At 52.6% G+C, this 25,464-nt stretch overlaps 1 protein-coding gene across 4 annotated transcripts in view; it reads left to right on the top strand.

The window, feature by feature from the left end:
- The window catches only part of PNPLA7 (patatin like phospholipase domain containing 7), a 67,028-nt gene that overhangs the window by 36,468 nt on the left and 5,096 nt on the right, over positions 1-25,464 (top strand). For all 4 annotated transcript variants that reach the window (XM_033123150.1, XM_033123149.1, XM_033123147.1 and 1 more), the window contains exons 19-27: positions 94-217; positions 653-766; positions 2,578-2,647; positions 6,324-6,473; positions 14,712-14,775; positions 15,396-15,564; positions 16,558-16,740; positions 17,458-17,576; positions 24,945-25,101. In XM_033123150.1, the coding sequence (XP_032979041.1) occupies positions 94-217; positions 653-766; positions 2,578-2,647; positions 6,324-6,473; positions 14,712-14,775; positions 15,396-15,564; positions 16,558-16,740; positions 17,458-17,576; positions 24,945-25,101 (1,150 nt within the window). The remainder of the gene's footprint in view (positions 1-93; positions 218-652; positions 767-2,577; positions 2,648-6,323; positions 6,474-14,711; positions 14,776-15,395; positions 15,565-16,557; positions 16,741-17,457; positions 17,577-24,944; positions 25,102-25,464) is intronic.

Genomic DNA, 25,464 nt, shown 5'->3' with positions numbered 1-25,464 from the left:
AGTGAGAAGACTATTTTCCGTTGTTTTGCTGTGCTGGGTGGCTGAGGCTCCTGGCTGGTGCCCTGCCCACTCCCAGCGCCCCTGTCCCCACAGGCAGGGGGACAAGTCGGACTGCACCTACATCGTCCTCAGTGGCCGGCTGCGCTCTGTGATCCGGAAGGATGACCTCAAAAAGCACCTGGCCGGGGAGTACGGCCGCGGAGACCTCATCGGTGTGGTAGGGCTGCCCTCAGCCCCAGGCCTGGGCTGCAGCACTAGGCATGGACTAGCCTCAGGGGTCAGAGGTCCCCAGGGAGCAGGGGTGGGGGGTGTGCAGGCCCAAGAGCGCCCAAGGCCAGCAACTGCGACCAGGTGTTTCCTCTGAGACCTTGTGTGGGATGAGGCCCTGCTTGGGGGACAGCTGGCCTCTTCCCGCTGCTTCACGGGGTGGCCTACTGGGGGTGCTAGGGCCCCCTGGGCCTCTGGCAGGTCGGGTACTGCGGACCACCTGCCCTTTGCCCACCCTGGCTCAGGGTGCTGGGCGAGCGCCTTCTCCCACTTTTTGCTTGCACCCCACTTTTGGGAAGCACGGCCATGCTCTCTGCCTGCCAGTTGGGGTGCAGGGGTGGCAGGTGTGAGCAGTGTGGTCCCAGCACCCCACACTCCTCGTCAGGTGGAGACACTCACTCAGCAGCCCCGGGCAACCACAGTGCACGCCGTTCGGGACTCGGAGCTGGCCAAGCTTCCCACGGGGGCCCTGACGTCCATCAAGCGCCGGTACCCGCAGGTGAGGCCTCCTGATCCAAGCTGCGTCCGGAAGCTGGGCAGCCACCCTGGGACTCCGCCGTTACCAGGCAGTGGGCTGTGTCCTGTCCCAGGGCTGGAGTGAGGCCCAGGCTGAAACCCGTGAAGGCAGGTCTCCTGGTTTCAGAGGAGGACAAAGGCCTTGGGCAGGTGGGCCGGGTGCCAGCAGAAGCCGTGCCGGGCACAGGGACCCAGACAGTGAAGCCCGCCTGGCACCGCATTTCCGGAGGCTGCACCCACACCAGACACAGAGGACTTTGCCGTGGGTGGGAGCAGGGCTCCTGCTCCGGCGGATGGCCTGAGGGCCCCGTTGCTGTGCCTGGTGCTGGGCTGTGCTGCACAGAGCCTTTGGTCGTCCAGTCCCCCGAGTGGGTGTTTCAGTCCGAGGCTGCCCGGAGGGTTCTTTCCTGCCAGTGTTCTTATGGTTCTTGTTAGTAACCTGGGAAGGGCACTGCTGGGCCGTGGGGGAGACTGTGTTTAACTTTTTAAGCACCTGCCCACCAGCTGCCCCACCTGGCTGTGCCGAGGTCCTCAGTCTGTACCATTGCCCTGTACCAGCACAGCCCTAGTCTGTACCCTTGCTGACGCTCAGGTGGTCAGCCCCGTGGGCGGATGTTAGATGCCATGCTGGTAGGAAACGGGTCCCATCGTGGTTTGAATTTGTGTTTCCCTGATGAGTAGAGATGTGCACTTTTTATATGTTTATTGGCCTATTTTGAACCGTTTTCAAAGTAGAATTGACCACTTTTTAAATTAGGTTTAACGTTTTTCTCTCTTATAGGGACGAGTTCAAATGTTAGTGCCTAGAGTGCTGTGTCTGGGGTTGGCCTCGAAACTTTTGTGGGCATGTGTGAAATAAGACGACCGGAGCTGGGTGATGGCAGGGGCGGCTCACTGCGTTCTCTCTGCCCTTGTGGATGTGCGACATTTCCCATAATTAAATGTGTTTTTTTAATTTAGTTCCAATCAACAGTTTGATGCTAGCTTAGTTGTATATGAAGCAGGCTCCTTTTTAGTTTCTGTTTTGGACCACTCTGCTCAAACTATTTTTTGTCTCACATCCTAAAATTTGGACAGTTTCACTTGTATCTCCCATGGGTCTCCGACTCCAGCACCTTGGGGGTAAGAGAGGATCTCAGACTTACTTGCAGGTGGAGGTCTGGCCGGTGGGCTGGGCGGACGCCACCTACCGGAGCATAAGGTCTCAGCCAGCTCCTTCCAGAGTTGGCCCCGGGCTCCCACTGTAGACTGGCAGCACACAAACTGGAGACTGGGCCTGGGGAGGCAGGCGGCAGGGAGGGAAGCCACGTTAGCCTCAGGAAGCAGTATCGAGATGTCCTCAGGGCGTTCAGCTTGCTTTCCTAGATGACTTGGGTTTCACTTGGGTTTCATTGAAAATGTCAGGCTTCCCGGATGTCAGGTAGTACCAGCCCGTGTCTGCCCAGTCACATGTGCTCAGGGGCTTGCAGCAAGTGCAGGGTTCTGGCCTGCCCGGCACCTGTCTGCAACCAGCGTCTGGCTTCCCCAGGTTCGTCTGCGTGTTTCCTGCCCTGGAAGTCAGAGGACAGGCTGGTCAGCCAAAGTCTCAGGGCTCGTGTCCCTCAAACCTTCCCGCTGCCCACCCACCCCATTCAGATGACCCTTCTTCCCATGAAGCCAGGTCCCCCTTGTGGTGACCAGACCACAAGCCCGGAGCATTTTACAGCCATGGCATTTTTGAAACCGTGGATCCAACATACTTTGCTTCTTAGTTTAAAATATGTGATTTGGGGTCTCTTCTTTCTCTGCCCCCAGGTTGTGACTCGGCTGATTCATCTCTTGGGTGAGAAGATCCTGGGCAGCCTCCAGCAGGGAACTGCTACAGGTGTGTCCCCTGGCCTGGCCCCTGGGAGCTCCGCCCACCAAACCTGGAGTCCCGCCCACCCCACTGGGAGCCTCATTCACAGCCCCAGAGCCCCGCCCACCAAACCTGGAGTCCCACCTTCTGCATTTCTCCTGGTCAACAGCATTGACTCCAGCCTCCTTGCTGTTCAGTGACCACCTGCTCCTGCTTAGAGCTGCTGCCCTCTCTGCAGAGGCTGATACCCCTCTCCCCCAAGCCACCTCGTCAGCACCTCCCGAGCCCGGTGCACCCCCGTGCTCTCAGTTCCCCTCCTGCGCTTCATTTGTCCACACCTGGGCAGCCACCTGACTCATCGCATGTCTCCCTAGCTAGCCACCTGTTGTCTGTCTCCTGCACCCACATGTCAGCTACCAGAGGGAAGGGATCTCTGTTTTGTCACAGTGGGACCTGGGGACAGTACTGAATGTGGAAGGAAAGGACAGGTGCACCAACGTGCCCTGTGGAGGCAGCAGAGTGTGGCGGGTGCCAGCCCTGCTCTAGTGCGACTCAGCTAATTATGTCTGCAGGGACCGTTTCCAAATGAGGCCACACACTCTGAGGTTCTGGGGGGATGTGAATTTCGGGAGACACTGTTCAACACGTGGTACACGTTTTCTCCTTTTGCTTTTAACCAACCTATATGGTTCTGTTTGAAGTGAGTTTCCTGTAGAAAGCATAAAGTTGGTTCATGTTTTTGTCACCCTTCTGACAATCTGTGTCTTTTTATTTGTGTTTAGACTATTTACATTTAACGTAATTTTTCATATGTTAGGATTTATGTCCCATTCTACTATGTGTTTTCTATTCTCCCCCTTTCGTACATTACTCTGATTACTGTTTCCTATCTTCTTCTGAGTCACTGGAGTTGTTCTGAGTGTTCCGTCTTCACTAATCAACTGTGGGTCCTTTCACATGCACCTCTTTGTACAGTACTTTTAGTAGTGATTCCAGGGACTGCAGTACCTGTGCCTCACCTGTCCCGGTCTTCTCACGCCAGCACAGTGTGGACACCTTGTCACTGTTCAGTCACTTCACTCTTCCCCCTTATGCTGTAGCTGGTAAATGTTACCTCTGCCTACATTGAAAAGCCCCCATGCAGTGTTAGGACTTTTGCAAAGCTCAGGGAGATTGTCTGTGACATTTCCGTCTCTGTCACTCCTCTGTCACCGGTGGTGTCCCAGGCCTCCTGCTGGTATCACTTCCCTTCTCTGAAGAAGCTCCTTTAATGATAGTTCTCTAAGAGCAGGTCTTAAGTTCCCTTCATCTGAGCCTGTCTTTGCCTCCCCTGCAGCCCACATCCCCACGGGTATTTTCTGCAGGCCTGGGTGGATAGTCCTTTCATGTCAACACTTTAGCAAACTGTGCCCCTGCTCTGGCCCCTGTGCTGCTGGCCAGGGAGCAGACTCCTGACTGTCCCAGCAGGGGGAGCAGCGTTTCTGGCTGGAGTCAAGATTTGGCTTTGTCTTCAGTTTGTAGAGGAAGTCTGACTTGGAGTCTGGGCCTGAATTTTTTGGGGTTTATCCTGTTTGGGTTTTACTCATCTTTGTGAGTCTAGGGAAGTTTTCAGCCTTTTTTTCTTCAAATATTCTTCAGCCCTGTCTTTTTCGTGCTCTCCTGGGATTCCAGTGATGTAAATGTCAGACCGTTTGCTGTTTTCCTAAAGGGTTCTGGGGCACTGGACAGTTTTTAACCTTTTTTCCTCCCTCTCGTGTTCAGGTCGAATAGTTTCTCTCGCTCTGTCTTCAAGGTCATTGGCTTTTTCTTTATCTCTTCAGCCCATCGAGTTTTAAAATTTAAGTTATTCTATTTCTGCACCTGTTTCAAGACTGTTCCTGATCAGTGTTTCTATCTGGTTATGGTCAGAGCTTTATTGTCCTTGTCAAGTAATCCCAAATTCTGTGACACATCTTTTTTGTCTGCTGATGGCTTTCCTCATTCTAGGTGGGATTCTCCTGGCTCTTGGTAAGCCTGGTAATTTCAGATTGTGTCCTGTATTTTGAGTGTTCTGAGACCACACTAGCCAACTCAGTCTTCTGTGTGAGTAGATGCTCAGTGCGCTTACATACACAGGCATTTCCTGGCACTCTTTCCTGGGCTGTGTTTGAATTCACATTCAAATTCTCAAGGCCTTTGCAGTATTACCCTGGTCTGCCCACTTGTGCACCCAGAGCCAGTGAGAGGGCAGCCTGCCGTTTGTTCCCAGAGCCTCCATGTGCGATTCTGGCCGGTTTCATGCATGGGCTGCTTGGGGGTGAGCCCAGGACGTCATACTAGGTTTAGAGGATTCCGTCCTCCACCTCCCCTTTCTCTGTGATGTCTCCCCTCTAGTTGGGGGTGCCACCTCTGCTTGTTAGTGCAGGGCATGGAGAGTTGGGGCCTCCACCCCATGTCTGCAATCCCAGGCAGGCGGGGAGCTGGTGTTTGCTTAGTGCTTAGGGTCCCTGGCAAGCCTCCCCAGAGGCGGCACCCAGTGGGGCGAGAGATGGGCCACTGCTGCTTCTGTGGCATTAGACAGCTGGTCTTCCCAGAGTCGAGGTCCCTGGCAGTTCGCCCTTCTTTCTGTGTCCCTCTGCATCTCCTGGGAGCTGCGTCCTTGTGAGTGGTGGCAGCGGTGGGATGTGCCTGCCCCTGGGCCAGAACCAGAGCCTCTCACGTGCATGTCCTGAAGGCTAAGAACCCGGGTTCTTCCTCACATGGAGGGTTCTGACGTTGGAGGTCACTGGGAAAGATAGTGAGCAAGGGGATCCCCAAGGAGGAGCCGTAGGAAAGCAGAGAAGAGTGCTGCCCTGTGTGCGGCCGGCAGCCAGTGCACGGCGCCCACCTGGCTTTGCCAGCCCCAAGCTTAGCTCTCATCAGCCTCCTCTCTCTGCTGCTCAGGGCTGCCCACTCTGGCTCCCGGGTCAGGCCATGTACTCAGGAAGTGCCGCTCCTCCAGGGGCGAGGTGGCAAGAGTGGACGGATGTGCCCTCGGGTCGGGAGGGTCTGGTGCAGGAGACTGGGGACTGGCTGGGGTGTAGCCAGCAGGAGGGGTGAGAACAGGAGATGCCACCCCCCGAGAAGTGACTTGGTTGTTGGAAATAATGTGCCAGCCACCCTCTGACGGAGGCTAAGGGACCAGTGGGTGTCATGTCTGCGGCCTCCGTCCCGACCTCCCAAGGCTCCCTGGGCAGCCCATGTCTCAGGGATGGAGGCTCTGCCTGCACGGACTACCCCTCAGGCTCGGGCCGCTGTCCCCGGATCCAGCCCTGAACTCCTGGGGGTCACTCTGTGCTCCCTCCGGGGTCCGGGACAGTAGCTGTGTGTGCATCTTCCGAACACCCGCATTGTTTACTGTTTGTAGAGCGAGGGTGAAAACATCTAGGAGGGCAGTTTCTCACTGGGCAAGACCTTCTTAGGAGTTGAATTTCCCTGCGTTTCGCTCCTTTCCCTGTGCCAAGCCTGTCAGTCCTGGGCGGCGAACTGCATGGTGCCGCAGTGTGGTCGGCAGGACAGGCAGGGTGGTGGCAGTGGGTTCTGGGAGGAGCGCTGAATATGGAGACCTGGGCCCGCTGCTCTCGTCCCCGAGCTGCTTGTGCCGTGGTGTCATCCAGAGACACCCAGAGATTGTCATAGTGGCAGCCCGACCCCACAGGCCAACACATGACCCTGTGCTTCTCAGGTCACCAGTTTGGACTACACTCTGCCGGCAGCAAGTGGGACTCGGGAAACCCTGCCAGCAACCTGTCCACGGTGGCCGTCATGCCTGTGTCGGAGGACGTGCCCCTCACCGCCTTTGCCCTGGAGCTCAAGCATGCCCTCAGCGCTATCGGTGAGCCCAGCCTCTGGGTCCCTCTGGGTTCCTGTGCCACACTCTCAGCTAAGCCCTGGGGGCTCCTGGAGCAGGGACTGTCCATTAGGCGTCTCCATGGGCCTGTGTAAGTCACATCGCAGGCAGCTCCTCCAAGATGGTTAGTGCCTCCCTGAGTGCAGGGGCCCGGGGGGGCAGAGACCTGACCCCCCTGGAGCCCAGTGTGGGTTCTGGCCTGTGGGGGGCACATGCCCGCTGCTGCAGCACTTGACACGGGCTGCGCGGGAAGCGCCCTCAGCTGGTGTCGGGTAGCATCCAAACTCCTGAAAGCTGTGAAACTTTGGGATTCAGAAGTAAGAAACTAAAATTCCTGAGAACTCATAGGGGTTCCCTCAATCATAAAGTATTCACTATTTTTAACACTATACATTTGTATACAACTGTGAACGACCACAATGATAGTTTTCTGTGGTAGGGTTGTACTGAGTTTCAGGTTATCTTTAAAAATGATGTGATAATGGGGGCAGCTGTTTAGCTCAGTTGGTTAGAATGTGGTGCTGATAACACCAAGGTTGCCAGTTCGATCCCCCTGCATGGGCCACTGTGAGCTGTGCCCTCCTGAAATTTAAAACAAAGGAAAAAAAAAAAGCACCCCCATTAGGGACCCCCTCCCGCTTGGGAGCTTCCACTAATAAACTATCTAAAAAAAAAAATCCATGTCACATAAAAATGATGTAATAGTGAACTCAATGAATATGACATTACTGTTATGAAAACGTGTCTGTGATAAAAGCATATGTGTGTTCATCTGTTTTAAAACAGGTGAGTTTTGGGCCGGCCTGGTGGCTCAGGTGGTCCTAGTGCCCTGCTCCTAATGCCTGAGGTCGCTGGTTCTATTCCCACATGGCCCAGTGAGCTGCGCCCTCTACAGCTAAGCTTGTGAACAAAAGCTCTCCCTGGAGCTGTGCTGCTGTGAGCTGCGGTGAGCTGCTGTGAGCTGCTATGTGCCGCCATGAGCAGCCGGTGGACAGCGTGAGTGGCCGGCAGCCAGCGTGGGCTGCCATGTGCTGCCATGAGCGGCCAGTGGCCAGCATGAATAGCCGACAAGCGACCAACTGCCTCAGCGGGGGAGGGGGGTCGCAAGGCTCATAACACCAGTGTGGGCCAGGGAGCTGTGTCCTACACAACTAGACTGAGAAACAAGGGCTTGAACTGTAGTGGGGGGGAGGCGGAAGAAAGGGAAAAAAAACACAAAACAAAAAACAGGCGACTTCACTTTTTTGTTTTAATTTTTTTGTTGTTGTTTTAATTGGGGAACAGTGTGTTTCTCCAGGGCCCATCAGCTCCAAGTCATCCTTCAATCTAGTTGTGGAGGGCGCAGCTCAGCTCCAAGTCCATTTACTGTTTTCAATCTTTATTTGCAGAGGGTGCAGCCCACCATCCCGTGCGGGAATTGAACCGTCAACCTTGTTGTTGAGAGCTCGCACTCTAACCAACTGAGCCATCCGGCCACCCCTCCGGCAGCTCAGATGCAGCTTGTTGTCTTCAATCTAGTTGTGGAGGGCGCAGCTCACTGGCCCATGTGGGAATCAAACCGGCAACCCTGTTGTTCAGAGCTCACGCTCTAACCAACTGAGCCATCTAGCCTTCAGAGCATATGTTTTAATACCTGTGAAAATGCTCTCTACCTGATACAGACATTTGATAACAGAAAGCATTAAATAAATGCACAATAAAAACGAGTCATAAGATTGAAAGATAATACCGTAAATATTTAGTATTTGAAGTTATTCTCAAAATGAAGTTTTAAAACGCAGAAAGCACGAATTGTCCTTAGCCTTGATCTTTGCTTTGTAACAAATATTTCAGATGTGGAGAATTCCATTCCTTCTCCATCGTCCTGGCCACACTGCCCTGCGTGCGTCCAGAGCAAATTCAGGCGCAGTGGAGATACGTGGCTTCATGAAAGTTCAGTCCCTTTTTTTTTTTTGTAATTAAACTGGGGTGACAATTGTGCGTATTCCCTTTTTAAAAAGTATTTTATTTTGAAATTATAGATTCAGAGGAAATTGCAAAAATAGTAGATTCATGTACCTCTGCCCTGGTTGTGACTGTAGCATCCAGACAGGAAGCTGATACTTACACAGTCCATATGCCTTCTGCAGGCGTCACTGGTTTTCATGTGTACGTGTATGTGTCCATGTGTTCATGTGTGTGTGTGCATGCATATGTGTGCACATGTATTGTGTACTTGTGTATGTGTGTGCACATGTACCTATGTGCATGTGTACCTATGTGTGTGTGCGTGTGTGTGCACATGTGTGTGCTGTGTGCTGTTGTGACTCCGGTGTAGGTTCCTGCAGCTGCCAGCCCACCAGGCTGAAACTGCCCATCAGGCCGGACCTGCCGCCTGGCAGAGCAGCCCCCCAGTACCTGTACTCTGGCGACAGGAAGCTGTTCTCCACTCTTGTCATTCCAAGAGCATCATAAAAGTAGAACCAACAGTATGTGTCCTTTTGAGGCTGCCTTTCCTGGGTGACACCGTGTGGTAGCAGTGTGTCCTGCTGAGGGACACCCACTGTCGGCGTTCCCGCTTCTTCACCCATCCGCCTGCCCAAAGTCATTTGCTTGTTTGCAGGTTGGGCTTACAGAGCTCTGCGAGCGTGCGGTAAGGGTGTTGTGTACACCTGCGTTACCATTCCTCTGGCAGAAATGTCCAGGAGTGCACACTCAGCCTTATGAGATCCCGTGTCCAGAGTGGCCGCACCAGGTCCCGTGCCCAGCAGTGAGCGGCCGTGGTGCCGCTCCTCCACGTCCTCGTCTTGTCACTGATGTTCCTCCCAGCTGCTCAGGTGCTGGGCACATCGTGGCTCCCACGTGCATGTCTCAGGCTGGTGCTGCTCAGAGCCATTCCTGCTCGTGCCACCAGTCTCCGCTCTGGTGAAATGTCTGTTCACGTCTTGTGTTTGCCTTCTCACTGTTGAGTTGTGAGAATTCTTTATATAGTCTGGACACTAGTGCTCATTGGGTGTGTGGTTTGCAAACGTTTTGTCCCAGTGCCCAGTTTTTCTTGTCATACTCGTAATAGTCTTTCACAGGCAAAAATTTTAAATTTTGATGAAGTCCAGCTTATTGATTATTTTTTCTTGTATTGGTCATGCTTTCTTTTCTTCCCCCTTCTTCCGCCACCCCTCCCCCCGCACTCCAGTTCAAGCTGTTTTCTCAGTCTAACTGTGTAGGACACAGCTCCCTGGCCCATGCTGGTATTATGAGCCTTGTGCCCCTCTTCCAGCTCTGGCAGTCGGTTGCCAGTCGTCGGTCGGCTTCTCACAGAAGCTTACGGCAGCTCTCGCCGGCTGCCGGCTGCCCACGCTGGATGCTGGCCACTCATGCTGGCCAACGGCTGCTCCTGGAAGCACACAGTAGCCCACGGCACCACACAGCAGCCCACAGCAGCCCATGGTAGCCCATGGCAGCCCATGGTAGCCCACGGCACCACACAGCAGCTCACGGTAGCCCACGGCACCACACAGCAGCCCACGGCAGCCCATGGTAGCCCACGGCAGCACACGGCAGCCCATAGTAGCCCACGGCAGCACACAGCAGCCTGCTGCAGTCCACGCCAACCTCTGACTGCTCACAGCAGCCCAGCTCCAGGGAGAGCTGTTGTTCACAATCTTAGCTGTAGAGGGCGCAGCTCACTGGCCCATGTGGGAATAGAACCTGTGACCTCGGCGTTAGGAGCACGGCACTCCAACCATCTGAGCCACCGGGCCAGCCCAGTCATGCTTTCAATGCCCTTTCTAAGAGCTCTTCCCTTCTCCCCAGGGCCTAGATTTTCTCCTGTTGTTTTTCCTAAAGGCTTGTAGTTGTCATTTAAATCTATGATGTTTGGGGGCTAATTTTGTATAAAGGGTGACATTTAGTTAGAGGTTGGATGTCCAGTTGCCCACTTCCCCCACGGGGTGGTCCTGGTGCTCTTGCTGAAGCTCGTGTCATACACTGAGGGTTCATCCTGGGCTCAGTTCTAGTCCGTGGTCTGCGTGTCTGTCCCGTGCCAGCGCCCAGGAAGTCCTCCAGCTGTGACCTTCTCTTGCCAAGATTGTTTGTGGGTCCCTCGAGACCCACATGGATTTTGGGATGTGCTTTCCTATTTCTGCAACAGGAACTGCCTCTGGCATTCCGAGAGGGATCACACTGAATGTATAGGTCGCTCTGGGTGGTACTGACATCTTAACAACACTGTCTTCCAATCTGTGAACATGGGGTGTGTTTCCACTTATTTGTGGCTTTGGTTTCCGTCAGCAGTGTTTACAGTTTTCAGGATGAGTCTTTCACTTCCTTGGTAAAGTTTATCCCTAAGTATTTTACTGACTTTGATGTGTTATAAGTAGAATTATTAATATCTTTTTTGGCATGTTTATTGATACTATATAGAAACACAACTGACTTTTGTATGTTGGTTTTGTATCCTGTAACTTCATTTATTAGTTGTAACAGTTTTTTTTGGTGGACTTCTTTAGGGTTTTCTAAATATAAGGTCATGTCTACAAATCAAGAAAATTTTACTTTTTCTTTTCCAATTTTGATGCCTTTTAGTTCTTTTTCTTGCCAAATTGCTCTGGTTAGGACATCCAGCACCGTGTTGAATAGCAGTGGAGAGAGCAGGCATCCGGCCTTGTTCCTGATCTTAGGGAAAAGCTTTCAGGCTGTCACCATTGAGCGTGATGTTAGCTTTCAGTTGTTTATGTACGGCCTTTAATGTAGTGAGGAAGTTTCTTTCTATAAGTAGTTTTGTTGAGTGTTTTATTATAAAAAGATTTTGAATTTTGTCAAATGCTTTTTCTGCATCAGTTGAGATGATCACGTGGGGTTTTTTTCCATTCATTCTGTGAATGTGGTTTATTACACTGGTTGATAGTCCTGTGTTGAACCATCCTTGCATTCCAGGAACAAATCCCACTTTGTCATACTATATAATCCTTTTAATATACTGCTGAATTTGGTTAACTGCTATTTTGTTGGGGATTTTTGCATCAATACTGATAAAGGTTATACGTCTGCAATTTTTTCATGGTGCCTTTATCTTATAGTATTGGTACCAGGGTAATGGTGGCCCCATGGAATGACTTAGAAAGTGTTCCCTCACGTCAATATTTTGGAAGAGTTTGAGGAGGACTGGTGTTAATTTTTCTTTAAGTAGTTGATAGAATTCAGCAGTGAAGCTGTCTCATGCAGGGCTTTTCTTTGTTGGTATTATTGTTGTTGCTGTTATTGTTACTGATTCAATCACTACTAGTTATAGGTCTATGCAGATTTTCTGTTCATGATTCAGTGTTGGTATGTCTTGTGTTTCTAGGAATTCACCCATTTAATCTAGATTTTCCAGTTTGTTTATGTACAGTTGTTCATACTCCTTTTTATTTCTGTAAAATCGATAATGTTCCATCGTTTCTGATTTTAGTGATTTTAATTTCTTTTTCCTTTATTCGTCTAGCTGAAGGTTTGTCAATTTTGTTCATTCTTTCAAAGAACCAACTTTGGTTTCCTTTATTTTATTTACTGGTTTTTTTCCCCTCTATTTTATTTATCTCTGTTCTAAACTCTATTTTTTCCTTCCTTCTGTTAGCTCTGGGTTTAGTTTGATATTCTTTTTCTAGTTACTGAAGGTATAAAGTGAGGTTGTTGATTTGAGATCTTTTTTTTAATGTATACATTTATAGCTGTAAAGTTTCCTTTCAACAGTCCTTTTGCTGCCTCCCCTAAGTTTTGGAATGTTGTGTCTTTATTTTCATTTGTCTCAAGGTATTTGCTAATTTCCCTGTGACTTCTTTGACCCACTGGTTGTTTAAGCATGTGTTGTTTAATTACCACATGTTTGTGAATTTTCCAATTTTCCCACTGTTGTTGATTTCTAGTTTCACACCATTGTGTTCTGGAAAGATACCGGGTATGATTTGAGGCTTTTGAAGTTCATTAAGGCTTGTTTTGTAGCCCTCCATGTAGTCTGTCCTGGAGAGTGTCCTGTGTGCACTTGAGGAGGATGTGTGTTCTGTTTCTGTCACGTGGTTGGTCTTTCCTCTGAAGCGTTTTGGTGACTGCGATGGTATCTCACTATGGCTTTAATTTGCATTTCCCAGGGAGTAAGAAATTCATTTGTTTATTGACCATTAGGATGCCCTCTTCTGTAAGTTCCTGTCAAGTTACCCACCCCTTTCATTGGGTTGCCTTCTTTTCCTTGTCGATGTGCAGAGTTCTCTCTGTAATCTGGATACAGTTCCTGTTTTGGATGCAAATATTGCAGGTACCTTTCCCTCTCTGTGACTTGCTTTTTTGTCCTTTTCATGATATCTTTTGACAAACAGGAGTTCTGAATTCTAATGTAGACCAGTCTATCAATTTTTTCCTATATTGTTACTGATTTTTGCATTTTATTGAAGCATCCCGCCCCCAAATTATGAAGGTGTTCTTCTAAAAACTTCATGGTTTCACCTTTCAAGTTCACAGTTCATCTGGCATTGATTTTGGTTATGACATGAGGTAGAATCAAGATTCATTTTGTCTACTGGGATCTTCAGGGACCAAGACCCTCAGTTAGAAATAACCAACTCTGCCCTCCACATTGCTGGGACACCTTTGCCGAAAGTGAGGTGACCGTATTTGTGTAGGTTGCCTTCACTTCTGAAGGGTGTTTCTGCTGAGTGAAGATTTTAGGCTGATATTCATTTTCTTCTAGCACTTTGAAGGTGTCGTTCCGTTTCTTCCAGCTTCCAGGGGGTGGGAAAGAAGCTGTTTGGCAGCCAGGCTGGAAGTGGCTGTCTGCTTCAGCTGCACCCCACAGAATCCATGAGTTATCCTGTGTCTCCTCCCTGCCCTGGGCCCGCCCACCATGATGGGGTTGTTTACCACGTTCCTGATTGGCAGGAGCTGTAGCCCATGCCATGGGGACCAGAGCACTACCTTTGGGGAGCTCACACTTCCCTGAGGGCCCCATCAGAGCCCCCCCCCAAGGAGGCCTAGAGCAGAAGACAGGTACCGAGGAGCAGTAGAGCCCAGCAGGTGTCCCCTAAGGGCCTCAAGGCTAGGCTCCTCAGTGCTCCTGCAGCCAGACATGGTCTGCCTATCCCGTCACATCCTGAATGTTCAAAAGGTGGACAAGACGTGTCACTGCACATCCCTCACAGGCGCGTGAGGCAGTCCAGCCCTGAGAGGTCCAGACCTGTGCGGGTGACCGACTAGAGCTTGTAGTCTCCTCCCAGCACAGCCTGACCCCCAGAGTAGGACTGCAACCCCCTGACCGGACTGGCACCCTTCACCCCAACCCCCACTGCCATGTAAATCAGAGCTATGTGTGCATACAGGTCTGGCCAGAGAGCCATACCTCAGGGGGCACCACCGCAGTAAGCGCTCCTTTGTATGGGTACCTCTACGAAAGCAGATGCTCCCAGGTAAAACACAGTGTGATAAGATCCTGGTTTTGTACCTCTCACCTTTTAATTAGACGCCCTTGGGGGAAAGTCAGGTAAAGTGCGGGTGTGAGAAGGAAGCCCTCAGCACCCCCATGCTCCTGCTTCAGCCTGGGTCCTGGGGCCGGTCCTCAGCTGGAGGCCCTTCTCAGACTGCGTGCTTCTGTCTCGAGTGCCCCATGGCCTTTCCACGGGTTCTGACGCTGGCCCTCCTGGTGGAGCAGGCCATGACGCCTCTGTGTGTACAGTGGCTGTAAAACACTGTATATAGAAGAAGCTGATTTCAGAGATACACGTGTGCCAAGTGCTGCATCTCAAGCCTGGTGAAAGACATGACACTGGAATCCAGCAGCCTTGCTAATCTCGATTTGGGCATTTACAGTATTCGGCATTTTACATGCTGTGATTCCCCTGTCTCCAACACACACAGTCTCAGTGCGGCAGAGATTCAGCTCCTTTGTGTGTAGATGAGGAGACTGAGGTTCAGAGAGGCCCCCATCCCTGTACCTATGTAGGGAGCTACTGAGCTCGTGCATTCCTCCCAGCTCAGGGGGCCTCAGCACCCACCCTGCACCATGTGGACTCACCAGCCCAGAGGTACCCCCTTCAGGCCACCGGCACTTCCTTATTCAAAGGTGCAAGGCTTCTCATGGCTTTCCGGGAGAGCAGGCTTCTGGGACAGGGAGTGGGCACTCCTGCCTGCTGCCCCGTGGCTGCTTCTGTGGCCAGGCCTCGCTGTCCTTGCAGGTGGCCTGCCAGGACAGTTTTTCGTAACTGGTGGTTCTGTTTTCAGGCCCCATCCTGCTGTTGACCAGTGACAACATAAAACAGCGCCTTGGCTCTGCTGCTCTGGACAGGTATGCTGGCCTCTGCGTAGGAAACAGCCTGGTTTCCTGCTCCCAGCGGATCCAAACACAGCCTGAAATGTGCCCTGGAGCCCACACCCACTTCTTGTATGTGCCTTCATGTCTGCACCCCCGTCTCTACCACCGTTGGCACCCCATCTCTGCACACCCACCTGCTTACCCCATGTTTGCACCCATCTGCACCCCCCCATCTGCACCCCCCCCCATCTGCACCCCCGCGTCTGCACTCCCCCCGTCTGCACCCCCGCGTCTGCACCACCCCTGTCTGCACCACCCCCGTCTGCACCCCCGTCTGCAACCCCCGCGTCTGCACCCCCGCGTCTGCACCACCCCCGTCTGCACCACCCCCGTTTGCACCCCTGTCTGCACCACCCATCTGCACCCCCTCGTTTGCACCCCCGTCTGCACCCCTGTCTGCACCACCCATCTGCACCCCCATCTGTACCCCCCCGTCTACACACCCCGTCTGCACACCCCGTCTGCACCCCCACGTCTGCACCCCCGTCTGCACCCTGCCATCTGCACCCCACGTCTGCACCCCCATCTGCACCCCCGTCTGTACCCCCCCGTCTGCACACCCCCGTCTGCACGCTCCTGTCCGTGCCTTCCAGTATCCACGAGTACCGGCTGTGCAGCTGGTTGGGGCAACAGGAGGACATCCACCGGATTGTGCTCTACCAGGCGGACAGCACGCTCACGCCGTGGACCCAGCGCTGCATCCGGCAGGCCGACTGCATCCTCATCGTGGGTCTGGGCGAGCAGGAGCCCACAGTGGGCGAGGTGGGCTGGCCAACAGAGCTGCGGGGGGTGGGGGGGGGGAGCAGTAGGTGGGGCTTCAGTGGATGGGCGGGCAGTGGGAGGGAGCCAGGCTGGGAGCGGGGCTTCAACAAGTGGGGCCATGCGGTGGTGGGGGCTGCGGGGTGAGACAAGGTTGCAGGGCTACAGGTGGGCAGGTCCAGGCTGTCTTCAGATCCCGGTTTTCTCTTTTCCTTTGAAAGCAATATCTCACGAACTCAGGAAAGAACGGATCATTAGTGCTAACACCCGCTCAGATACCTGCTGTCCACGTTTCAAAAACATTTTGCGGTTTGTTGGTGGTTTTAGCACAAAGCGGGATGCCCTCCCCCCATGGCCGCTTGTGAAGTTGGAGCCTCTGGCTGTTTCACACTTTTAGTATGTGTGTATACAGCACTGTTTTACAGGTCTGGATTTTATATAAAAAGTGCCCTATTTTTTACCGTTATGAAATTTCCTTTTTTCCTCAACACGTCACTCGTTTTTGTGGCTGTTAGTTTCCTGTCTGTGAGTACCCCACCCGCTAGCTGCTCTCAGGGCCTGGACTTAGCAGGCTGCCGGTGGGGTGTTTTCAGGGCGCCCACCTGGAAGGGTCCCTGCATCACAGAGCATAGGGGCTCAGGGTGCCTCCCGCGTTAGGTGCCGTGTTCGCTCGGTTTTCACGGGGGTGGCCTGGAAGAGTGTTTGCAAAATTCATTATTTGAGGAGGTCTGGATGTGTGTTCGAGAGGCAGTGTTAGAGAAAGGGCCCCTGCCTTCTGGTTACACTCCCCTCCCCCAGCGCACAGCTGGGGGTGGGGGGAGCAGAGTGCTGCACAGCCGGGCTGCCTGACAGAATGGGGCCAAGGCCCTGCCCTCCGCTGCTCTGCAAGGCGGCGTCCAGTGTGGGGCCTCTGCATGCAGCCCCACCTGGCCTTCAGCTCCATCCTGCCCGCGTCAGGCTCCAGGCCGCCTGACCGTGGGTTCTGCTGTCCCTCAGCTGGAGCGGATGCTGGAGAGCACTGCGGTGCGCGCCCAGAAGCAGCTGATCCTGCTGCACCGGGAGGAGGGCCCGGCTCCGGCCCGCACGGTCGAGTGGCTCAACATGCGCAGCTGGTGCTCCGGCCACCTGCACCTCTGCTGCCCACGCCGCGTCTTCTCCAGAAGGAGCCTGCCCAAACTGGTGAGGCGGGGGCACCTACCTCCAGCGCACAGCCCTATCCTGACCCGACCCTTCCGCTCTGAGTCTCGGTGGTCTGCGGGCTGTCGGTGTCGGGGCTGCTGGGCTGGTTTCCCCCTCCGTGCGCTGAGCTGACTGTGAGCTCTCACTTGCGTTTGGCCACAGGGTGGCGCTGCGCTCCCCAGGCAGGTGGGGCCAGAGGTGGGGGATGAGCCGGCCACACCAGCGGGCCCTAGGGGCCTCAGGTCAGCGTTGCCCCTCCTTCGGGCAGCTCTTCTTAGTGTGTCCTCAGCCCTCGGGGCTGGGGGGGTGGCGCAGAGGCTGCCCACATGCCACTGCCTGCCTGGCCCAGGGCTCTGAGGGCAGCGTCCTGACAGCTCCGTCCATGGGGCTGTTCTGCCCAGAGCACCCTCCACCTTCGGGACTGGCGGGCTTTCAGCTGGGCTTTGGGCTTGGTGTCCCTTTGCGGACGGACGGCTCTGTGGGACGCTGCGGTCTCCTGCTGGGCCTGGAAGGCTGTGGCCCAGCTGCTTGCCCTGCACTTGCCTAGTGGCCCTTCGAGGGCCTCCTCCCTCCCAGGAGAGCCTGGGCTCCAGAGTGCTGACAGAGTGGGTATCTGACCGAGCCCGCCAGTATCGTGGAGAGAGCTTGGGGTCAGGAGTGGAGGAAACCCGCCTGGGAACTCAGCCTGGCCCTCCCCACGTCTGGCCCCACTCTCAGGTGGAGATGTACGAGCGTGTCTTCCAGAGGCCTCCAGACCGGCACTCGGACTTCTCCCGCCTGGCGCGGGTGCTGACGGGCAATGCGGTTGCCCTGGTGCTTGGGGGAGGAGGAGCGAGGTGAGTCCCTGCCCCCTTCTGTCTGCAGCGCAGGGGATGGACTCCGACCCTTGCAGGTGGACGGTCCCAGAGCGCGTGGCCCGAGCGCGCGCTGCTCCCCACGGGCGGTCTGTCCCAGTTTGCACTCCCGGAACTGCCGGGGTTTTCATTGTTGCCAGTGCGGTGGAACTCTCACCTGTTGTCCTGGCTCTGTAGCCATTCGTGTCTCCTTCCGAAAACTGTTCTGTCCTTTGCCCACCTTTCCACTGGGCTCTGGTGAAGCCATTTTAATCCACACTTTGTAGAGTAACGATCTGATCTGCTCACGCACCTACTGAAGCCTGCTTTAGTGTTTTGGGGCTGCTGAGTTCCATACTGGACTTTCAACCCAAAAACTTCTACCCAAGTGTCATTCTGACACTTGTCACCCTTCCCCCGAACTTAAAGAGAAATATACTTGGAACAGAACTGAGCCCAGTGGCATGGTGAGGAGGGAGTGACGAGGCCAGGGCTGTCTTCTGGTGAACCAGAGGGCACATTGGTACCTCCCGCAACATCTGTGCCACTCACTGGGCTGCGGCCAGGGCTGGGGACGCCCTGTGGGTGAAGCGGCTCACGCTCCGAGGTGGCCGTCTGCACTGCTGGCCGGGTGAGGTGCCCTGGGCCAGCTGGCGTGTGCTGCTTCTCCAGCACTGTTGCAGGGCCTCCTGGGCACTCTGTGCCCTGAGTCCTGGCCCTCTGACGGTGACGGGCGCCTCTCCCCAGTGACCCAGAGAAGGTGCCCCAAGGACATCACTTTCAAAGTGAGCTGGAGAAGGGAGGAGGCGGAAGGACAGATGCCCAGAGCTGTCACTGGCGAGGGAGACACTCTGCCAGGACGTCTCCTGCGTCCGGGTCAGGCCTCTGGTCACGCCTGGCCCATTGCAGGAGGAGGCCAATTAGAGTGAGAGGTGCAGTCCAGCTGCCAGGTCAGGGAGGACTCAAGCCCTCTTCTTTAGAAAGGACTAGAAAAATAATGCAGTGAATCCCATAACTGCTCGTCCACTGAACTTCCTCTCCTCGCTTCCCCAAGTTGGAGACCCAAGGCTTCAAGTCCTGGTCTGAGGCCACCAACAAGAGAGTGGGGTGGACGCGGGCCCCTTGCTCCTTCACACCACACGTGACCTGTAGAAGCAGCACGGGGGCAGGGCCTCGCTCTGCTGCTAGCTGCGGGCCAGAGCCTGGGGTGGCCCAGCACGTGCTGGTCCTGTATCCAAGTCCAGCCTGGCCTGGGGAGCAGGGGCAGAGCACTGCTCATTTGTCTCTGACGCCCCCAGCACTGTCTTGTGCCTCACTTGTACTCGAAAGCTGGGCCAGTGGGCCTACACAACCAAGTGAGTGGCCCAAGGTCGCAGGCTGCCCGCTGCAGGGTTGATGTGACCCAGAGCAGGTGGCCCAGACTTGGACCTGGTTTGCAGGTCAGGACGGCTGATCAGCAGTATTTTTAATGAAAATTTAGTTGTAGTGAAAGTAGTGTTTGGTTCTGTAGGCCATTCAGTGCTTGTAGAACACAGAACAGCAGTCCCCTGCCATCCTGTCCAAACCAGAGACAGCCAGACGTGATCACTGCCTTCTCCCGGCTGCCTGCTCATCTACATTTCTAAAGACCATTCCTAGTCTGTGTTCTCGTGTCTTACTTTTACCTTATTGAGTTCCTGACCCCCTCCCTCACACAGAATCAGTCTGTCCATCTCTATCGTCTCTCATCCATCATCGGTCTGTAAATCACCCATCCATCATCCATCTACCCATCTGCACTCACCCAGTGCAGCTGTCATCTATCTATGTATCTGTCATCTGTCTATCGTCCATAATCCGTCTGTCATCCATTTCTAACAGTTGTCTGTCATTCATCCACCCTCCCCCATCTGTCATCTGTCACCTATCTTTGTGTCTATCATCCGTCTGTCCATTTGTCTTCTGTCTGTCCCCCTCCTTACCACTCACAGTCCCCATACGGCTCTTCCCTCGTGAAGCCAGTCCTCACTGCTTACGTCACTGTGACAGAGCTGTCCTGTTGTATTGTACAGTATGACTCTATTTCCTCCCTTGGAGTTACTCACTGCTGCAGTTGCCATCTGCTCAGTTTTCTGGGCATTAATTGTTTATCCTGACACTGCTAGAAGCACCAGTGCCCTCAGCATGCTCCGACTACTGGGCCACCTCTGCTGGCCTTGTCTGACCCCTCTGCTCTGCTGGCTGCTTCCAGCCAAGCCGCTGGGGGTTGCCTTGGGGGTCCCCTTCCCCATCATCCTGGGCAGCTCCATTGCCTGGGGTCCATGTCTTCCTCTTTCTCGACATATTCTTGTTTTGGTAGAGTTCATACTCTGGAAATTTCCTTAAGAGAAGATGCACGGGATGTAAAAGTTTCAGATGATGAGTAGCAGAAAATGTCCTCATTCTCCTGACAGTTTTGGTGTGGAACTGAAGATGGAAATAGTTTTCTCTGACAAATTTAAGGCCTGGGGCCTGTCTCTGTAGTGCTGCGGCTGACAAGCTCAGTGCCAATGCTTTTGAGGCCTGTTTCCCTCTGGAAGCTGGTGGGTTGGTCTGCAGTCGCCTTCCTCAGAAAGGACTCGAGGGGTTGCCCAGGTGCTGCTCTCTTCATCCCTTGTACTGGGTGCCCTTCAGCTCTGGGGACCGTTCCGTGACCCTTACCTCTCTGTGCCCTGTTCTCTCTTCTGGAGCTTCCCATGGTCCGAGACAAGGCTCACAGCTGGAGCCGTCTGCCCTCCAACACATCTCCCATATTTTTGTTGTGCTTTCTGGTGGTTTATCTGAAATGCATCTTCTAATTAATCTTTTGTGCTAAAACATTTCTAAGGCCTGAGTGCTTTTTCTGGTTTTCTCTCTTTGTTCCTCTAGTGCAATGTTGACTTTCTCTGGAACATTCATGCAGGTTTTCTGCTCTGCGGGCTCGTGTCTCTGCCCTGACCTCATCAGTGCACTGCCGAGCGCTGGTCCACTATCTGCCACGCTTTGCTGTGTTTCAGGCAACAGGCAGTGGCTTATCAGGAACACAACTGCTGTGACTGTTCTCACGCAGATCTGTTTTTGGGCGTGCTCTTTCCTTCTGGGCAAATGCTTGGGTGTGGCATAACCTGGGCGTGGGGCGGCTGTATGCTCAGAGCTCAGGCCACCCGCATGGTTGTCAGCCCTGGGATGTTCAGCAGCGTCTCACCCAGTGATGGTGCGTGCTTGTGTTGGCCATTTGTGTGTCTTCTTTGTAGAATGTCGCTTATGGTCTTTAGTCGTGTTTAACAGTCAGTCGGGCTTTTATTATTGAGTCTGAATACAGCCTTTTGCCAGATCTATTTACTACGGATATCATCTCAGTCTTTGACTTCATTTTCGTAATGGCATTTTTTGATCAAGTGTGATTTTCCAATTTTTTATGGTTATTCTGCTGTTCTGAGAGCTCTTGCCTACCCCCAGGTCACCAAGTTATTCTGTATTTTCTTCGAGAAGCTTTGTGACTCTACCTGGTACACTGAGGCTTGCAACTCACTAAGGCTGTGCTTTGCGAACGGTGGGAGGTGAGTGTGCGGCTCGGTTTCCCCACGGGGTTGTCTAGTTGCCGGGACAGCGTTTGCTGAAGACTGTCCCATCCCCATCATTCAGCAGGCGCACCTGCAGCTGGCTCTGCTGTGCCCACTGAAGTGTCCTCTGCCCTTAGTACACCCTGCCCGTCTCAATCCCTGTGGTTTTGTGGTAAATCTCAACACCAGGCAGTGTGACTTTTTTTTTTTCCTCAAAGTTGTTTTGGCTGTTCTAGGTCCTTTGCATTTCCATGTAAATTTTAGAATCACTAAGTATTTCATGGGCTATTTTTGCTATTGTAAATAGTATCTTTTAAATTTCATTTTCAAATTGATTATTGCCAGTCTATAGAAACACAATTGATATTTGTTTTTTGTTTTGTTTTGTTTTAAATATTTTATTGGGGAAGGGGAACAAGACTTTATTGGGGAACAGTGTGTGCTTCCAGTACTTTTTCCAAGTCAAGTTGTTGTCCTTTCAGTCTTAGTTGTGGAGGGCGCAGCTCAGCTCCAGGTCCAGTTGCCATTGCTAGTTGCAGGGGGCGCAGCCCACCATCCCTTGTGGGAGTCGAACCGGCAACCTTGTGGTTGAGAGGATGCGCTCCAACCAACGGAGCCATCCGGGAGGCAGCTCAGCTCAAGGTGCGGTGTTCAATCTTAGCTGCAGGGGGCGCTGCCCACCATCCCTTGCAGGGGTCGAGGAGTCGAACCTGCAACCTTGTGGTTGAGAGCCCACTGGCCCATGTGGAAATTGAACTGGCAGCCTTCAGAGCTAGGAGCACGGAGCTCTAACCGCCTGAGACACCGGGCCGGCCCCACAATTGATATTTGTAAATTGATGTTGTATCTTACAACCTTACTATATTCACTTCTTTTTGTAGATTTTTTTTTTGCACTTTATGTACATATACTTATGTCTTCTGAGAATAAAGACGGTATTTTCTCTTTCTTTCTAAAATATGCAAATGCCTTTTGTTTCTTTTTCTTGCCTTATTGCACCGGTTAGCATTTCAGTACAGCTCTGAGCAGCAGTGGTGAGTGTGGACGCATCGCCGTTCCCAGTGTCAGGAAAGCACTCAGTTTCCTTGTTCAGTGTGATCCTGGCTGCAGGTTTTCCGAGGAAGTCTCCTATTGTGGTTTGCTTAGTTTTTATCACGGATGTTGTTTCTGTGGATCTGTTGAGGTGGTTGTGTAATGTTCTCCTTTATTCTGTTAATGTGTTGAATTACATTGGTTGCCTTTGAGATCAAAGCTCAGGTTGCATCCCTGGGGCTGGTGCTGCTGGTCCCGTGAACCCGACTGGGGTCCACCTATCATGTCTTGAAATGCACACAGGTTCCTTTGCTGGCTTCAAGACGGAGTTGGGAAGTGCTGCCTTTTTTGCTATTCTCTGGAAGGTTTTCTGTAAAATTTGTGTTATTCCTTATAGGTTTAGTAGAATACATTGGTAAAACCATCTGGATATGAAATTTTCTTTGTGAGGACTTAAAAATTAAAGACTCAATCATTTTGATAGCTATAGTTCTGTTCACATTTTCTATTTCTTGTGTCAGGTTTGGCAAGTTATGTTGCCAAAGGGATGTGTCCCTTTTACCTGAATTTTCCTACTTATGGCATGAAGTTCACACTGCCTTCTTACCTTTTGTCTGGGGCATCGTACGGATGTTTCCTTTCTCCTTCCTGATAATAGTTATAGATACTCTCGCTCTCTCCCCCGTTTCATCTTATCAGGAGGTATCCGTTGAATTAGTCCTTTGAAAGCACCGACTTTTAGCTTTGTTGATCTTCTCTGTGGTATGTCTGTTTTCTGGTTCATTAACTTTTGCTCTTACCCTTGTTGTTTCCTTAATTTTAGTCTTATATAAATTGTCCTTTCCCCCAACTTATGCTCCAGCAGACATTGTGTGGAACGGACCAAGTACTGACATCGTGGTCTCTGTCATGACCACTGAGGATGGAGCAGGCGCTGTGTCTGTGTTAAGGAAATACATCTTTTTTGTTTTCAGGCTGGTTTGAGGTTTTTTTCTGTTTTGGGTTTTCAACATTGTAGGAACGCTTAGAATGTATAATGCTACGTGAATCTGATTCTTTTTTATTTTATTTTATTGGGGAATATTGGGGAACAGTGTGTTTTTCCAGGACCCATCAGCTCCAAGTCGTCATCCTTCAATCTAGTTGTGGAGGGCGCAGCTCAGCTCCAAGTCCAGTTGCCATTTTCAATCCAGTTGCAGGGGGCACAGCCCACCACCCCATGTGGGAATTGAACCCACAACCTTGTTGTTAAGAGCTCGCGCTCTAACTATCTGAGCCATCCGGCCACCCCTCCAGAAGCTCAGCGGCAGCTCGTTGTCCTTCAATCTAGTTGTGGAGGGCGCGGCTCACTGGCCTATGTGGGAATCGAACCGGCAGCCCTGCTGCCCAGAGCTCGTGCTCTAACCAGCTGAGCCACTCGGCCAGCCCTTGAATTTGATTCTTGATGTTGATCATCAGTTCTGAAAAATTCCAAACCATTCTCTCTTCAGATACTGCTTCTTTACCGGCTCTCTGTGGCTCGCGACACGTCACTCAGATCTCTGCACCACCATGTAGTCTAAGCTATTTTTCATGTTTTAAAAAGAATATTTACATATTCCATCCTGTTGATGCTTTGAGTCAATACACATTTTCTTCTAAACTATCTTTATTTCACTGTTTCTCTCTTCAGCTGTGTCTAATCTGCTATTAAACCCATTTATTAAGTTCTTCATTTTTTACTTCTAAAGTTTCCATTCTGTTCTGCTTTATAGTTTCCAATTCTATGCCAAAGTTATAAATTTTTTATTTGTGTTAGATATGCATACCATATAACATTTATCATTCTAACCACATTTCAGTGCACAGCTCAGTGGCATTAGGCGTAGTCACATGTTGTGCGGCCACCACCACATCATCTCCAGGACTTTTCCATCTTCCAGAACTGACACTCTGTCCCCATTGAACACTCACACCCCTCCCCTCCCCAGCCCCGGCCCCCCATCTACTTCCTGCCTCTGAATCTGACTCCTCTGGGGACCTCCTGTGAGGGGGTCCTGCAGGGTTTGTCCTTCTGGGACGGGCTCGTTTCACTGAGCACAGTGTCCTCAGGGTCCGTCCACATGGTAGCGGGTGTCAGGACCTCCTTCCTTTTCAGGGCTGAGTGACATGCCCTTGTGTGCACATGCGGCACTTTTTTATTCATTCATGTGTCGAAGGACACCCAGACTGCTTCCACCTTTTGGCTCCTTGACTTTTTAAGCACATTCATTTCATAGCCTGTCGAAATCCCTGTTGTCTGTTCCTCTGGGTCCACATCCATCGTCTGTTTTCTCTCCTGGCTGTGGTCATGTGGTCTTCTCACATGACTGCTCATTTCTGCTGGAATGGTAAACATCACATGAGAAATGGTAACAGTCGTCTGAGGCTCAAAGTGACCGCCTCGGTCAGACTCTGGCTTTCCCGTCCCTGTAGGGGCTGGTCTGTGTCCCGCTCACCCTGGCCCTTGGTGTTGACCACAGCCCCCTCCAGGGCCCACCCCTCCTGAGTCCATCCAAGGCCTGTTTAGCTGCACAGCCTCTCAGACACTGGTGGGCAGAAGGGCCTGAATGCTGGCTTGCGTCTTAGGACAACAGAGAAGCTCTAAATACTGTCCCAAGTCCTTCTCCCCGTTGGAGTCTTTGCCCCATTTTCTATGCCTTAGGCAAGAGTCGAGCATGAAGAGTGGGCGGGACGGGGTGCCATGGGCACTGGTCCCCAGGTGGCACGACTGCCCACTTTGTGCTCCTGGTTGGCGCAGAGGCTGTGCCCAGGTCGGCGTCATCCGGGCCCTGATGGAATGCGGCATCCCCGTGGACATGGTTGGAGGGACGTCCATCGGGGCCTTCATGGGCGCCCTGTACTCTGAGGAGCGGAACTACAGCCAGATTCGCATCCGGGCCAAGCAGTGGGCTGAGGTACAGGGCTCCCCCTCTCTGGAGTGCAGGGCAGTGTGGGTGGGGGCCACTTAGGGACCATGGCTTGTGGGGTTGAGGGGGAGCACAAAGGGTATGGCCACAGCAGTGTTGGGGGTTGGATCTGATTGGTGACCGAGGACACCACGGAGAGATCAGTGCCCTTGAAAGTAAGGTTTAATGTTACCCACACAGTTCCCCTGGAAATAAGAGGCCCAGCCCACACCATGGGCCAGAGCAGCACCAGCCCCGTCAGGAGGTAGAGAGGAGCGAGGGGAGCCCCGGGCCCTTACTGGGGTTTCTGCAAGAAAGGCAGGGTAAACAGTTTGAGATCAGCTCCTTGAAATAACTCCAGTGGGCTCGGTT

This window comes from Rhinolophus ferrumequinum, chromosome 12 (assembly GCF_004115265.2).
Source record: "Rhinolophus ferrumequinum isolate MPI-CBG mRhiFer1 chromosome 12, mRhiFer1_v1.p, whole genome shotgun sequence".
Taxonomy (NCBI): Eukaryota; Metazoa; Chordata; class Mammalia; order Chiroptera; family Rhinolophidae; genus Rhinolophus; species Rhinolophus ferrumequinum.
Note: the sequence above shows the minus strand (reverse complement) of the source record. Positions and strands in the feature narration are given on the sequence as shown.